This window comes from Struthio camelus, chromosome 3 (genome assembly GCF_040807025.1).
Source record: "Struthio camelus isolate bStrCam1 chromosome 3, bStrCam1.hap1, whole genome shotgun sequence".
Taxonomy (NCBI): Eukaryota; Metazoa; Chordata; class Aves; order Struthioniformes; family Struthionidae; genus Struthio; species Struthio camelus.
In genome coordinates, this window is record NC_090944.1 from 73,689,794 (window position 1) to 73,707,176 (window position 17,383).

Consider the following 17,383-nt stretch of genomic DNA (forward strand, 5'->3'; position numbering starts at 1 on the left):
ATTAGCTGAAAGAATAGAGAAGATTTCCAGTAGTAGTGAATCTGCTACTCAGATAGACGTAACAGGAATAATAGAACATAACTTGTCCTTTACGTTGCTCTGTTAATGCAGCAGGGCAAAGAAGTCTGTACTCCAGAGAAGCTGTCGGCACAGTTGCAGACTGGAGGTTCCAGTATCACTTACAGTACTGGCAAGCGGGAGGAGGTCATTGCTGGGGAAAAAAGTTTGGGGAGGGAAGCAAAAGGAATAAAGGAGGCAGGAGGAGGAATCAGGGATCTTTCTTCACCATTCTTTTTTTACAGCTTTTGTGTGTCTGGACTGATTTGTTGTGGGAGAGCTGCTGGAGACAGTATATTTGGCACAGGCCAGGGTAGCTCAAAGCCAAAAGAATGGTGCTATTGCCAGTTAAACCATGGCTGTTCCTTCTTTTTTCTTTTTTTTTTTCTCTTTCCCCCTCCCTCCTTTTTCTTTGAAGGAAGGAAAAGAAAGAAGGGGAAGAAAGGGACTTGCAATGAAAACCAGAGCAGTGGGTTAATGAAGGCCCTGCAGGCTTTAGTAGACTGCAAAGATACACGAGGCACTTCCTCTACCATCTGGCAGGCAATTCTGCTGCTGCTGCTCTTAGTACATAACTTTGGAGTGAATAAGCAAACAAGGAAAACTTTTTAGGAGACACCAATTATGCAACACCAGCTATTAATCTGTCAGCTTACTCCCTTCCCTTTTCTCCCACCACAGTATTCCTTTCCTCAAGTCTTTTTCAATTCTCATGTCTACCTGTGAAAATACGCACTGCCTTGTCAGGTCTTCCGAACTGACTCAGTTCGCCTATTTGTTGGCAGTGCTGCTCAGGATGAATAGGGCCAAAGCTGTTACACTTATATTTCTGTTGTAACCACTTAAGCTTCTTTGACTTGGAGTCACAGAGAAATGCAGTCAGCCATAAAGCGATCCATCTTTGTTCAAAGATTTCCTTCAAGCCTGACTGGAATCGAGCATGCAAAAGAGAAGTTTTAGGTGATCTGAGCTTGTTCTAGGACTGTTTAAAAAGCAGTCGCAAATAGCTGGGTACATTTCTTTAGGAGTATGTTATGTTTAAGTGCAATGGAAAGTGTTATGTTGAGGTCACATCTTCAAGTTAGGTAAATCATCACAGCACAGTTGAAGTCAGTGAGATGAAGAACTTATACAATCTGAGGGTCTTGTCTTTTGAAAGTCTCTGAAAGTGATGCTACAGCTGATTTTGGATGCTGAAAACTTCATAATCAGAGACAAATCTGCCACACTTTCTTGTGAATAGCTCTTATCTAGCTCAATGCTAGTAACACAAAAGACAAAAGGAAAGTTGAATCACAGCAACAATCTTCGATGAATTAAGAATAAGTAAACACTAGCTTCTAGTATAATTTTGAGGCACAAGGTTAGTAAGAATCTGATCTATTAATTTACAATTACACCCATTAATGTCAGGTAACATTTTTATACAATTTATTTTTTTCGATCGCAATTGGTGGTCCTTTAAGTGACCAAAAGGCAGGAAGAAAGAAACTATAGACTACCTAGAGCAGTTGTTTTTATCTGACACTAGTTTTCCCAGCAAAATTACATAGTTTGTTACATTTATTATACATAATCTTAAAATAATAAAACTCTAACATAACGATGTGTTTTTGATAGGTCTCCTGTTCTGCATCTTTACAACTGTAGGTGAAAATAAGTACTAGGACTAGATTAAGCATGCTTAGACTCTGACTGCCTGATCCTTTCCACAAATCAGGTACATATCTAAGCGGCCCAATTGCAGGCACAAAACTTTTCCCAGTTTTAAGGATACAAAGGGATAACGTAGAGTTTGAAAACTCAGAAGATTTCCCATTGCTACTATCAAGAGGTTTGGTGGTTAAATTTGGTTAGGCAGCTAAACGTTCAGCCCTTCATCTAAAAATTGGGCTGGGCATTCCCTTCCGAGATTTCTGTTTTTTTTTTTTTTTTTTTTGCATCCGATGAAGCTGGAAATGTCACAAGGATAGCCTTTCTTTCACAGTATTTTGGCACTTCTGCTTTGTCCCAGCTGGGAGCAGGAAGTTCAGAGGTAAAAAAAAGTGAAAAACAACAATTGAAAAAAAAAGTTAATGAAACTCCTTGTAGCTTAGAAACAAAATAAAGTAGTTTGGACTTAACTTGCCCAGTAGTTCTGTGTCTTTTGTACTTCAGCTGTCCAGTTTATGCCTCTGTAACAAGACAACATTGCTTTGAAAAGTAATTGCACAACATGCACCAGTAAGAGAAACCTAAAATAGTCATAAGCCATATGAACAAAAAACCAATAAATTTTGCCTTTTTCATAGAATTATAACCATGCACTATATGAATGTGTTAATGCTTGTGCCGCATTACTGTGTATCATCTATTTGTTTTCTTTGTTCTTAACCCCTTTGTTCCAAGAGTCAGGATATCCTGACGTTAAGAACTCAACAACATAACAGTACAACAACAATGGTATAATACTTAGGAAGCACTTCAGTATTTTCAAGACAGAGCCACCTGAAAGTGCAGTATGCTAACGGCACAGCGCTACAGCCTGCTGTCAAAATAAGGCTAGTTTTTGAAGAGCGTTACGGTCACCAGTTTGAAGGGGGAACATTAAGATGAACGTGGCAGAGGGTGCTAAAACAGTAAAAATATCATGCTGCCCCTGCTAACGTTGGCATGAGGAGGAAAAGTTTGTGCATTCTGCTTTTTATGCTTAAGGGTGTTAACTTTCAGTCCTTTCCCTTGGATCCTCTTCCTCTGTGAAGGAAGATCCTGTTTGTTTGCCAGTTTATTTTTCCATCTGGAGAAAAGGCAGGACATTGAATGTAACCTGGAGAAAACAAATCTCTTAACTATGCATACTAGGAAATACTACAATACCTACTAAAATCCTGTTAAGCAAGTCTTCTGCAATTTTACTGAACACTAAATGCCGATGCAGTAGGCCACCCTCGAGCCCTTAGCTGTCTATTCAGTAAACCAGTTCAGGGGTCCTATTCAGGGACACAAGCAAAAGGGAACAGGTGCTCTTGTCATGACTGGCTAGAGGCACCAGGCACCTCATGGGAGTGCCTGTTTGCCACTGAAGGCTCCACAGCTCACGCACGCATGCATGCCACCTCATTTCTGTATGTGACAGAGCTCTCAGCCAGGCTGCTTTGTCTTGTTTTTGAAGATTACTGATGAATAACTGTCTTCTCATCAGTCTGTGGGTGATCACTGCCACCAAGCAGCGTCCTGACATGAACCCAGTCAGGTGGAGTTTGGCAGCCAAACTAATGAGGTCACGGGGGAGACCCCCGCACCTTCCCCAAAGCTGCTACTTCAGCAGCTCCTTCCTCCCTGACCGGTCAAGCCCTGGCATCTTTGCTGCCCTGCTCCGTGCTTGCCCTGGCTACTTCTCCTCAGGTTGGAAGCTGGAGCCGGAGCGGGCCGGGAGGATTGCACAAGGCCACCAAACTCGGCGCTGCCCTGATTCACTCCTCTCGCAGTGGGCGCCGGGATGTGAATCACCGTGATTTCCCGCCCGGCCGAAGGGCAGCTGAGGTTACCGCGGGCCTTGACTAAGAGGCCAAAACCCCCCTGCGGCTTCGCCGCGAGCCCGGCGGCGGCGAGGAGGCAGGCCCGGCGCTGGGGGGGGGGGGGGGAGCTCCCCGACGGCACGGCCGCACGCATTAGCGCCCTGCCGCCTTCCCCCTGCCCGCACGGCAGCGCCGTCACCGGCGGGGACGGGGCGGCACGGCACGGCGTTTCTGCCCGCCCAGCCCCGGCCCCGGCCCCGGCCCCGGCTCCAGCTCCGCAGCCCTCAGCCGCTGCAGCCGGGCTGCGCCAGCCCCACACCAGCCCCAGCGCCGCGCCGCCGGCCTCCCCCGCCCGGCCCGGCCCGGCCCTCGGGGCTCGGCGCCGCGCCGGCATGAGCCGCGGCCCCTCGCCCGCCCGCCGGCCCCTCCGCGCCGGCTGCCGGCCGCGGGCGGCGGGCTGAGGGCGGCGGGCAGCGAGCGAGGAGACGGCGCGGGCGCGGAGAGGGCGGGCGAGCGCGGCGGCCGCGGCCTGGCGCCCCTCCGCGACCGGGGGGCCGCGGGCGGCGGCGGCGGCGGCGGCGGCGGCGGGGCGCCTCCCCCGGCGGGGCGGCGGTGGGCGGCCGGGCTCCCCCGCCCCGCTCTGGATGCCCATCGCGGCGGCTCGGGTCGGGGGGTTGCTCCGGCTCGCGCTGCCCGCGCCGCGGCGGCGGCTGCCCGGCGGGGGGCGCGGGCCAGGATGCCCGTGCTGGAGCGCTTCTTCCCCGCGGCAGAGCCGGGCCGGCGGAGGAGGACGGGGGACGAGCCGATGATGCCCTTTCCCATGGGCAGCCTGCCCGGTTATCAGCAGGGGACCCTGGCCTGGGATTTGCCCGAGATGATCAAGATGGTAAAGCTCGTCTGGAAATCCAAGGGCGAGCTCCGAGGGGCGAAGCACAGAGGGCTTGTGGAGAGCGAGGATGCCCTGGGCGCTTTAGCAGGTAGGTGTCCCCGGGGAGTCGGGGCGCCGGCGGCGGCGGGCTGGGCAGAGGAGCCGGCCGGGCCGGGGCTGCCCCGCGGGGCCCGGCTGCCGCCGCCGGAGCGGGCGGCTGTGGAAAGGCGCGGTGCCGGGCAGCGCGGCTCCAGGGCCGTCCGGGCTTGGAAACGTGTTTCTGCAGCCTCCCCCCGCCCCACAACACACACACACACACAGAGTTTGTGCAGGATCCGGAGGCCGGGTCCGCTTGCTGATTGCGCTCTCCCGCGCGAGCTGGTGCGTGCTTGTATGAGCGGGAGGATAAAAGCTCAACTCAAAAGTGGAGCAAGTCGGTGTGTGGCTCTGCGGCTGACCTGAGCCAGCGCAGCTGGGCTCCGTGCCTCCGCGGGGGTGGGGGCTGGGGGGGGAGGCGCGGAGGTGGCCTCCCGGCGGCGGCGCGCAGCTGCCGCGCAGGGCGCCCCGCTTACTTTGGGGGTCGCTTGCTGAGCGCGTGGCCTGGCCTCTCGCACGGCCGCGCTGCACCGCGTTTCTCACGCCCTGCGCTTGGAGCCCGCGGGCTTCGTTTCACATGATCTTCTCGTGCTTCCCAGCCTAGAGTTGAGTGACACCCTTACTGTGTTGTTAGTTGCAAGTATTAAAAACTGAAGACCCATTCTTGGAGACACCACTCCATCCCACTACTTTCTCTTCCAGCGTGGTATTAATTATTGGCTAAAGAGCGTATGCTTCTTTGCTAACCATATGAATCTTGTATGACTGTCAGATTTTTTCCTAATTTGCTAACGGTTATAGTGCCATATGGCACCATATAAAGTGCTTTATTGAGGTCCAAATTAGATTTGTTGCATTTTCATTATCTAGAAACGAGTTGTCATGTTAGCCTGGCAGTTCCTACTTCTGATTGACTGGTATTGCATCTTATCCCATGCCCACTACCTCTCTTATGGTTTCCTTCAAAACCTCTTACCTTCTGCTGAAGTCAGGCTAATAGGCCTATGGTTGATATATCAGTTGATAAATTTGTTATTCTCACATCATCATGCTACTTTGACTTAACAGACTTACTGAAACTTGTGCTGCCAGTTCCTTCAGAGCTCTGCTCTTTGCAACCTGGTCCCTAAACTCTCCCGTACCTTCAGCCCCTTAAAGATTATGTCTTTGTTTTCATTTGCTACACCCTTTATTGAGACCTATAACTAATAGTACTTTATACCAAAATAATTTAATTTCTTATGTAGCGTAGTCTCATTGCATATATTTGAAAGTGTCTGTGTGTATATATATATATCTACACACATATATGTATGTGTTTTGCATGCGTGTAACTGCATATATCAACTTGAATAGACAAGTGTGTATATCACTTTTGGTGTGCCCAACAAGCTTGACTAATTGGTCATTGTATGTCCATTATTTTAAATGTTTGCAGTTAAACTAAGAAATAAAGATGTTTCATTTGCTTCTGTTTTGCAAAAGGGAAGAATTTTGCAGGCTCCAAGAAAAATGTCCAAGCTGCCACCTCTTCTGTTTGGGAATCACTTCAATTAAAAAAAAAAGTACATAGCATTTTTCTGGATAAAGGAAGGGTAGGTCAGATTGCTCTTTGAGACTCGGAGCAAATCATTTGGGAATGCACTTGTAGCCAAGCAGGGAGATTGAGGTCTGCCTGATGAACGGAAACAGAGTATTCAGACATGGACCCTAATCAAACAGAACTTAAGAAGTGCTGCATAGGTTACACCTCTTGGATGAGTAATAGCATTTTTTCAGTTCGCCTTAGTTCCATCTAGTGAAATTAGTTTCATTAAGTAACAAGTGAGATTTGCTTTCAGATTCCTTGAGGCGCCTAAAAATGTGCATGAATGTACAGGACAGATTATTCTACTAGCAGGATATGAGTAACTTGCGTTTACTCAAGTGGCTATTACTCGTATCCTGTGGAGGGACTCTCTTCCCCATGGTGCCAGGTTCTATTTCATAACTTCAGTCGACTTGCAACAGTGCAAATCAGAGCCGAAGATGACTCTGACTTTCAACACTTATAATAGCAATCATCAGACAGTTGGAGTGAACCAGACCTGGATTGCTGGTTTTTCCTCCTCAACAACAATCATCGTAGCAGTTTTCCCTCTTGTGGTTAGTGCTCTAAGTACGTTGGAGTACATGAGAACATCAGTAAATGCTTAAATCCAGTGTACTTCAATAAGTGCAAAATCAAAGGAGGTAGAAATGGAAAGAAAAGATCCTTATTTGGAAGGATCAGTAGTACAAGGTACTCAGCTTGGTATTCGTTTTGTGTGTGTTTGGTTCCTTTTTAGAAAAAAAATATATAACTTGCATTGTATAAAAGGGTACTGTTTGAAAAGGAAATGAGGTTTTCTTCAGGTGAAGCTAAAGCAAATAACTTGTGTGGCTCAAGGTACTGCTAGTTAGGCAAATAAAGGTGGATTGTTCGGTAGTACAGTTCACAGCAAGTTCCACATCAAGGGCTTTTTCATTTACATTTGTAAGTGTTCATGTGATAACTCATGTTCTGCTATCACATGCTCATGAAACTGTTTTGCTTACAGTAAAAGAGGAGGAAATAGATATCTATTCTGGAAGGAAACTGTCAGGATTTCTGCATTACTCGATCATGTTACAGAGATTCCTCAATTTAAGCTAAACAAATTCTCTTGTTCTAGCCTGAGTGATTGGACTGGGCTTTGCGTTGGCCTTTCAGAAAGAAAGGACCGTCTTAACCATAGGTGGCGAGGGCAAGGGAGAGCTACGTCTGGATGTGATATCAATTCTGTGGATAGCAGTGTCTTGGGGATCCATATAGCTGTGAATCATGCTGCATACCTATTTCCTGAGTAGAGAGCTGTTAAAGAGCAAAGCTTTTAGTGTTTCTCGGGCTCCACATAAAAGAACTATATCTTGGTCTTTCATCTTCTTGTTGAGAATTGAGAATAAGGTGCTGAATCTCCCCCCAAAAAAGAGTTTGCAGTAACTTGTATGGCTGGGGAGAACCCAGATCTGATAGAGACTGCCTGCCTGGGATTCCTAGTGATTTTTTTTTTTCCCAAAGCAATGAAATTCACATCTTGAACCCCCTCTTACTGCTGTATTGCTTTTCAAAGTTAGTATCAATTAAGACTGCAGACCTTTCTCCTGCTCCTGGCCTGCTGTTGCTTAGTAACTCTTTTTCTTCCCTGTTTCTGTCCCTGACCAAATCAGGACAAATCTGTGGTTTGATGAAGACTCTCTCCAGCTGTGCCAAAAGCTATTTAGCATACTCAGACTAGCCGTTTGATAGTAAGAAAAGTGCGGTGATGGAACATAATTAATTTCAAAAGTGTTGGGTGGGAAATGCATGTAATTCACTGTCATTCTTAACAGTGTTTCGAATAGATTATTTGCAAGCCAGGGCTTTTTACTTGAATAAAATAGCAATATGTTGATATTACTTCAACTGAATTGTTCAGATAGTTCTTAACTGAAACCATGTCGGTGTCTAGGAGGGAAGTGCGTTCTGGTTTTGACCCTAACTTTCTTATCACCCTCCCTGAGTTAGAGTGCAGCAGCACCTTTGCAGATGAAACAAACCCATCAGAGAACAGTTACTGGTCTGTCTCCAAGGCTCTTTGTCACGAGCATGAGTAAACTCTTTGATTTACAGTGATCATCCCTGATAGCTCCAGTAAGACTTTCTGTCCTGACTGAGTTTTGCACATGTGCAGGCATGCAAGGTGTTCAGAGAAAGTATAGTGGTACTTAGCATCACTGAGGTCCTTTGAGACACTGATCTCTGTGGGTTTTTGAAATAACTCTGAATGTTTTTTTCCACCTATCTCTTTCTGTCGGTAGATGTTTTCTCAGAAATGTAGCTTCTGATTCATGCATGCATCACGCTCATTGTTAACTGATGAGTCCCTTTGCCATGAGAAGGGAGAACAAGCAGCACCACACATCAATCATATTCAGTTTGCTACTGGGAAAATTTCCCCCAATTATTGGTCTGTCCCTTGCACTTTTCCTCTTCATTCAAGTGTCTCCTTTCCTAGTAAATAATTTTTTCAAACTTGTTGCCACTGTCAGAAGTGTGCTGCTTAAGTCTGCTATTTCAAGCCTTATAGCTGGGAGCTGAGAAATTTTTTTATATGTCAGTTAGAGATATCGGAGTTAAATCATCTGTGTGCTTCTTCAGTGGTTGTACTGAAGGTCTTCCTTAAAGTTAGTCACAAGATACCCTCTTCCATGATGTGCAGTGAAACGAGCCTTCTTGCTTTTGAGATGAACAACACTTACCATGCTGTGCAGTAGCTTTACTGTGCATGTTAAAATAAACATCACGCTTCCTCATCCCTGTCATTACTCGCTGAAGCATATTTAGTCGTGACGTCCTAAAACTGATGCATGTTTTTGCCATCCCATCACAATAATTAATAATCTGACCTTTGACGTTATGGCTCTGCTTAAAATCTGAACCAGAGAGCTACTGATAATGAAACGGGTGCTTAGCTAACAGTTTAGTAGCAGTTGCTGTTGAGTTTGTAGGTTCTTCAGCCCAGAAAACACAAGAACTACCAAATGACAGTGTCTCAGCATCTGGCCAATTTCTCCTGTTATTCCTTGGATTGAAAACAACTTCATTTGTGTCCCACCGAGAGATGCACTGCAGGCAGTAGGGCTGCTGCCCTATCTTTCTGAAGTTTGTTTTAAGAAAAAAAAAAGGCTTATGTTGAGACATATTAAATCCATTACACCTACTAGGGACAAAGGTGGTGAATTTGATAGAATCAGTGCTGCCTGCGGCAACCTTAACTGTTCTCTGCTTTTTGTTTTGAAACTCCAGGCCCCCAGAATAGGAAATATGTTCTCCTACATTCTTGTGAAGAGCTGTTTAAAGCAGTGGAACTTTGTATGACGGTCGCATTAAAAACAATGAAGTTAGTTCGTATGCAGTATCACTTTTGCAGTGTGTGTATGCAGAGCGAGTGATAAAAGACCTAGATTACAGACCACATCTGTAGGTAAAAACTTCATGTTACTGGCTCAACATAAATTAGTAATATATGCAATTTGGAGTTATTTTTCTTCCAAAATACTTTAATAATTAGAGAATTCTCTTGAAAGATCAAAAAAAAAAATCCTATTAGAGCATTAAATCATGGTCTTCATTCTTTTTCTGGTCTTTTTTAGCACCTAACTCTTCATTTAGAAGTATTTTTTAAATGCAGTTTAACATGAGAACTTGATTTGGACTGATATTAAAAATCTTTGGTGTTAAACATGTCAAAATGAGTTGACGTGTTTGTCAGCTGTACTCTGTTTTTATTTTGTGGGTGAAAATTTTCACCCAAGTTTACGTGTAAGAGTTTAATCACGTTCTTCTACTTAATTCTTATGTAAATTTTCTGTTGTGGATTTGTTAGGGTTTGTGGATGTTTGGAAATAAGAACTAGACCTGGGGTAAACAGTAGAGAGGAAGAAAATTTGAACATCTCAACAATTTCTAAACGGCTGTTCAGTTCAGCCATGCTGGCACAATTTTTGTTTGCTTTATTGCGAGTGTTGGAAAACAAAATTTGTTTGTAGAAATAGTTGGAGAAGCTTTTGAGCAGCTGTTCAACTATGTACAACCACAACAGAAAGAAAAAGAATACAATATATAGTTAAGGCTTCAGGATAAAGTTAGCAGATAAAATGTAATTGCTGAGGTTGGACGCTGGCCAACACGCAGAAGGTAGGGCTGCTGGTATGCTAGAGAAGTGACAGAGGTTTTATTGATATGTCAACGCAGAAACAAAGAAGCAGTCTACTGAAAAATATAAACACAAATAGAGCAAATTCCGGTGAGTTGTGAAATGGTTGGGGGGATCTGTTGCTTTCAGTGAAGCTGTTCTAAATATCAGGAGCCAAAGATGTGGCTTTATATATAAAAATGATGTTTCAAGAGGAAAAGCTGCTGCACTGTAATATAAACATGCTTTGTGTTTTTTTGTAGTTGTTGTTTGTTTCATTAGGGTTAAAGCTGATGGTTTTATTTCATCTTTGGTAAATTAACCTTTAAGCGCTTTATATTTTGTGAAGAATTAAACTGGTAAATGGCTACCAATAGAAAGCAGTAGTGGTATTAGCCATGCCTGGCTAGAGGCACTCATTTTCTGTATTGCTTCAGCCCTATGGGAGAAAGGTTTAAAATATGTTGTTGGGCAGGCTTGATACTTCATCTAGCTTCCAGTGCTTCTGAATTAGGAGTGGGGCATTGAATGCAGCATGTTTGCTATTTAGGCACTCCTTTGTAACAAACTTACGGCTTGCGATCTATCAGATTTCTTCAGACTTTTACAACTTTGTGTCCTCCTGCTTTATAACACATGAGTGTGGCTTTCCAGGTAATGCAAGGAAAGGCCTGCCCATTTCTCCATTCCCTCCACTACAGCTTATTCTGCCCCTCTGACCAAAACTCTGCATTCCGAATAGTCTCAATAATGTTATATATGATTACTCATGTGCCTCCTAACTGCTGTTACAGCTGTAAGGGGAGTATTGTGAATGGACAAACTTGTCTGAATCAGAGTCATATTTCAGGAACTTCCCAGTGGAAACTTCTTTAGGTTGTTTGAAAGAGTCCAGCTGACCTTAGGCTGACTTTCTTCTTCGCAGTTATGCACCCGGTTCTGGCCATAATGGTGTACCAAGGTGCTCATCCTCTTGCCTCCCTTGGGTCTGGATTAGAAAGCACGAATCTCTCATGAGTCTTCCAGCTTGAACTGTGCTTCAGTATTTGTTTAAGACTTAATGTGCAAGTCATCCTAACCTTGTTCAGAAAAAGCATTTAAGCCTGCTTAATCACAGGTTAATTTACAAGTGCTTTTAAAGTACTTTGCTGGTTCTTGGTGTTAACTTGCAGACCTGAGGGATCTAGACAAAACATTTCAGTTCTTCATTTTTTCTTCAGCTTGCAACATGTGTTTACTTTGTCACTGCTATGGCTACAAATAAATTCTGTATGAGAGAAGGAATAAATCTTCTTTATTAACCTCCTGGATAAAACTTTCTTTCCGCTTTTCTATGGATAGCCAGCTATGCTTTTACCTCTCCCCTCCTCAAATCCTCAGGAGACTGCATAAGTTCCTAACCTGTCACCTGCTAGGGAGAGATGTAGTCCTTACACAATACTTGATGCTGCAAAGTTGAAGATAGTTTGGTCTAAGATGTATACAAAGAAGGGTAAGTGCAACAAGGGTTTCACAAGGCTCCTCACTAATAGTATTACTGTCAGATCTGTCCATTATTACAGTAGCAACAAAGGAAAAAAAACCTTTCATTACTCTTTGAACAGAATATTCTGAAATTCAGATATCCTCCAAAGTTCTCTTAGAAAGAGAAATCTTTGAAATTAGTTAACAGAAGTTGCTGGCATTTTTTGTGAGTGCTACCCTGTGGGAACACTTCCCACAGAAGTGAGGACCTGATTCAAATTTTAGTGAAGCCAGGGAGTCTCTTTCACAGAAATCAATGGACTCAGTTCTAATCCAAAATGTTCAGTGGTACTTCTGAGTAAAACCCTAGGGAAGGTGCATTAAGTGCATCTTTCTACCCAGGAGCACATTTGGAGGAACTGCTGTAATCTCTCTCAAGTCTGATCCCTTCCAAAAGGGAAGTGTGTAAAGCTCCTCTTCCCTTGGGAGAAATCTTTGCCTTTCTCCATAGCCAATTCTGGTTTGTGTGGAGGTACTACCCTTCAAAATACCTATATCTTCAGTGTTCTGCTATCCCTGACCCAAGGAAAAGACATAAGGAAAGTTTTACATGAACGTAAGCAAGGGACAATGCAAAAGTATTAACTTTAAGACCTACTTAAAGGTTCTCTGCACGGGTACAGTTGAAAGCAAAGCAATATCCTAGAGGACTTTCAGAAAGCACTGCTGTGATAGGTATAGCTTTATTCCCAGTTGGTTAAGCACAGTCTTGAGGTTGAATGCTTTGTTTTCAGCTGCTGGATTTACAGATCAGTTGGAAAAATTCAAACTAAGTGTCACGCAGTAGTGTTTGAACATTGCTCTTTAAAGTATGTTCATTTAGGTAGAAGGAATTTGTTTTAAACTTGATTTTTTTTATTTATGTATCAAAATATTCAAAAACTAATGTGTTGCAGAAATGTGCCAGATAAGTATTCAATGAAAAATCATGCAGAATAATTTAAAAATGCAGATGGAGAATGTTTCTTAAGTAATCAAAACTTTGACAGGTGCAGAAAGCACCTTAAGTATGCAGTCCACTAGTCTATTTGTAATACCTTTTGGCTAAGTTCTTCATTGTCTAATAACAACTGCTTCTCTGAGCAAACTTTTCATTAGTTTAGGTCAGCAGAATGGACGTTTATGCATGTATGTGATACATCCTTGATTACAGGGAGACCTGCTTCAGTGAAGCACCCAGGTACTTATCCAAATAGCTGCGTGTTCCAAACTTTGCTTATCCAAACCTCTTCCAAATTGTTCATGTGTGCAAAACTTAAGCTGGAAATCTCATAATTATAGTCTTTCATGCAAGATTTCTTATTTCCTGCTTCCAGCCTGAATGGATATGCTGCAAGAACAGCTGCTTTTGCAGTAATTCAGTAATTCCATTTCTGATTCCAAATGGAACTGAGAGCATAAAGGGGTAAGAGAGACTGGGCTTCTGTGAAATGCTGAAAGAGTGATTTGATCCAGCTTGGGTTTTGCATGCAGGTTTGTGTCATTAAAAGAAAAAAAAAAAAGAATTCTGTATGCCTTGTTTGCAGATCACTTCAACTGTTCAAATGATGTTAACAGTATTTGGGAAAACTACATGAGAGAGATTCTGAACTTTATATACATACTCCATAACTCGTCTATTATATTTGCTTTCTCTTCTTCCTGGAAGCACTAGTGAGAATACATATCATGCTCTCATTTGGGAACTAAAGCTAACTGAATAAATTAGTACTGGCAATAGCTCAGGGCCTGTCTTGAACTCCAGGCCAGGGTGTGTAAAAGAGATATGTTGTTTTTTGTACCATTGAAGAAGAGACTAAACAGAGAAGAATTTACTGCACAACTGAGGACTGCAGCTCTAAAATGGCCAGAGGCGCTAGGCTTTTAGATGAGACAGTGTCAGCAAACTCCTTGGAGTGAGGTCAGTTTGAACATACTGGTTAGAATCAGTAAACTTAAAGCTCTGAAGAAAGCAGAACAGCAAGGAGTGGGGGACACTTATACCAGACTAGCAAAGGGTGGGAGTTGCAAGAAGAGTTTTAGTGCTGTATGATACACTAGCATTATCTCACTCTAGTTTCATCCTGAGATATCAGTGCTGCCACAGCTTTCTCCTCACCTTTCTGTCAAGTAGGCCTGTCCTCTTGTTGGAAACCGTAATTGCAGCTGTGGATCAAGGGCATGATGATACAGATAAGTTGGGCTTGATGCAGTTGTGCTTTGGCTCTTGGAGACATCTTTTTTTTTTAAGGAGCATCTAATGAATTATCTGTTTTTCCTAGCTTCGTGCCTCTCAGTTGAAGTGACAGGAAATAGCAAGGACAGGAACTCGAGTTATGCCAGTGTTGAGGCTCACATTGAAGACATGCTGCAGGCAATAAAATTTCAAGAAATGAGGTGACAGGAGCAGTTACAGGAGTGAGCCAGATCAGCTGCATGGGTAATCAGATTTCCATGTGATATGTTTTGTTCCTTCTTCAGTGCTAGTTAACTTATCCATGGTAGAAGTGAAAGGGATGGTAGGAAAGAGGCACTTAGACAGGGTCGTGCACAAGGCATACTGCATGCAAGGTGAAAAACAGCAAATAATATTAAGTAGCTTTAAGATGGAAGTGTACTTTTAAGACCGTATTTTGCCTGGAGAAAAAATATGAGAATCAGAGGGAAGAGATTTTCCTGTCTTAACTAGAATGGGAAGTGCTCACTAGGTGATCTGCCTGGCTTGGCTTACCCACTTGGTATACTCAGGACAAATGTGTCATCTTGGACAAGATTTCACAGACCTTAATAGGACCTAGATGCTCAGATCCTCACTAATATTGAGGTCTGAAGTTCTGACTCAATAAGATACAAAGCTGAGTTTAAGTGTCTGAGAAGCTACCTGATTAATATCAAGCAAGTGCTTAAGCTACCTAATGAAGCCAGTGTTCTGGTTTTCTGACTTGTAAGAAGAGGTTTTTAAAAAGTGATCATGTGGTGAAAGTGCATTGCTATTAAATTTTAATTACATTGAAGCAATGCAATTCAAAATAAAGTTATAACCTCTAACTAGGCATACACTGCAAACTCATTTAATTTCCTAGTTGGAGTAGCAATAGAATAGATATTCCCTTCCTCCACTGCTAGCAATGTTCATCCTTAAATAAATACTTAGTAGCCGGTGAAACACACTAAAAGTTAAATTAAATTTGCTGATAATGGGCTGAAATTCTCATAATGGAGATGTAAGGAACCTTACTAAAATGTTGTTCCCTTGACAGAATCTACAACACAAACCTCACAAGATTAAAACTAATCCTTTTGTAGGTGCCCTGTAGTCAAAAATGTGCTGATGTCTGGCTTTGCACACTCTGGAGACCTGGGAAATCTGTATGTCTGGAACAGGATCAAAAGACTAGAAGGGGGAAGCACACTATACTTAGCTGTCTTGTCCTAGACAGAAAAATGTTTTGCGTGTGACCTTGTTAACAGCAGGAGTTAAGAGCAACATTACAAAGTAGAGGCAGAGCTACTGAAGTTTAGGTCATAACTGAGAATCTAGGTTTTAGTGATTAGCTGCTTAATTTTTTTTCCCCTCCCATACTCTCATCTAGGCTTAGTGACTTCAAATTTCATGCTGACTCTACATCAGATGGAGAGATGAGGGTGAGAATACGTGAGGCAGCTAGTGGATCCGATCTGCTGGTCCAGTTCTCCTCCATGCTAGGAGGACAGAGCAGCAGTTTCTTACAGGATGTCCTTCTCACCATCACTGTCCTGTTCGCCTTTCCTCTGAGCAGTCGTTTTTTCTCCCTTCCTCTTGCAAAGTCTGCTCTGGCCCACTCCCCAGCTGCCACACTGTTGAGCATCTTTCCAAGTTACTATGCCCAGGCTGACTACTTCACCCCAAATTGCTTGCCTTCAGTTGCAGTTCACACCTCTGTCTTCGCCTTAAGTGGCTCCCACACCTGTAGTCTGATTTGCCTCTTCTCTATTCTAGATATGCTTTTAAGTCTTCCCCTTCTGCAGCCTCCACCTCTCTGTACAGCAGATTTTCACTGGTCCTTCTCTCAAGAGAAGGCTGACTTCCCCTCTCCTGCCCCCCTGCACCCCTCTTCCTCCCTATTACAGACTGCCTTTCCTTTCCTGACCTTTTTCTTTGCCAAAGGACAGCATTTGGCAAAGAAGACTGAGTCCTGTTGGAGACTGCCGACAGTTTATCGCCCCACAAATACAGCTTTCACCGTCCTCTGTGTATAAATGGCTTGTGAATTTGCCTCGTAAATAGCTAGTCACTGGCTCAGACCAACAGAACTCTTTATTTTTCCCCAGATATCACCCAACACTTTCTTTTAGTTAGCATAAAAAAAGCTACTGGTATGACTGTGACTATCCAAAGGCAGTCATGCTACCAACTAGTAACTACTATATAAATTAGGTGTCTCAGCTAGGACGGGTATGTTCTTTGCTCTGGAGAAGCTTTTCTTTCACCTTGTTCAGATAGAGAGAACAGGTACCTAAACTTAATTTTGTGTGAAAACGTCATTATATATGGATCCTGAATGTAGCTACTACTAGAACCTTATGGCTTGCAGGAGTCCGCAGCTTCCCTAGATGAAGTGGAAAAGTTCTGCCAGTAGAAGCTAGCTTGACTTCAGTACTATTGCTCAAAAGCTCTGTTTCTATTCCCAAGGAATAGGAACAAAAATTCCTCTTGTGAGCAAGCACAAGTAGGAAATAAAAGAGCAATACTTTTTACCTGTCCCATGTTGCTCTTACAGTGTGAGGCTGATAAAATAACACAGGACTGCTTGAGCCACATACAGAGGCAGAAGTGGAAGGAGCAGAGATCAAATAAGATGAAGCAGCAAGATAATAAAAAAGAAAAGCATGCAAAAGATATGAGTGCCAGACAGATGGCTTTGTATATGTGTTTTTGGTGTGTGTGTGTGTGTGCGCGCGCACGCAACCAATCCATTGGAAATTAGAACAGTCAGAAGAATGTTTTAAAATCTTTTAAAAGGGGGTAACAGCAGTTTAGCCACACTGAACAGAGGAGAAAGCAAAAGTATGCAGCACTGAAATGAGAAAAGAATGCCTTCTTAATCGTTATTTCTATAGTGCTACAGGACATCACAAGTCTAAATAGTCCATTTTACTTGAGAGCGATATAAATCAAAATTTTCTCTGAAAGCAAGTGTATATATTGCCTCCACTGTAGGCTATATTCCTTAAGGACTTGATAAGAAAACATTTTGTTTAAGGCTTAATAGGGACGGGTAGATGTTTGTGGCCTTTTGGAGAGGGAAGAGAGCAGTTTGTTCTGATTTGACTATATTGGACAAACTTATTATAGAAACTTGGGTTTGTGGAAGGTGGCCAGTGCACAAAAGACAACAGCGCACAACAGAAGTGGAATTCTGTCCTTTGAGGAAGGCAGTACTGTTTTTCAGGAGGAAAAAAAATGGAGAACTTAAAACCATTGTCTCTGTTGCTTCTCTCCCTTTGTTATCAAATGTAAAATCTGCAGACATGGAGGTTACAAAGAACCAGTGAAGAGCTGGGCAAATATTTAATTCTGCTGTCTCTGTTTACAGGATCTTTCCACAAACTAAGAAACATGGGAGAAATTATGAAGGAAAAAAAAA

At 43.4% G+C, this 17,383-nt stretch overlaps 1 protein-coding gene across 6 annotated transcripts in view; it reads left to right on the forward strand.

Annotated features, from left to right (window-relative positions):
• PDE7B (phosphodiesterase 7B) overlaps positions 1-17,383 on the forward strand; it is a 306,846-nt gene that overhangs the window by 210,558 nt on the left and 78,905 nt on the right. The window contains exon 1 of one of the 6 annotated variants that reach the window (XM_068938443.1): positions 4,192-4,531. The exons of the other annotated variants lie outside the window; for them this stretch is intronic. Within the exon in view, the coding sequence (XP_068794544.1) occupies positions 4,291-4,531 (241 nt within the window). The 5' untranslated portion in view covers positions 4,192-4,290. Of the gene's footprint in view, positions 1-4,191; positions 4,532-17,383 lie in introns of those variants that run through there. 6 annotated transcript variants of the gene reach the window in all.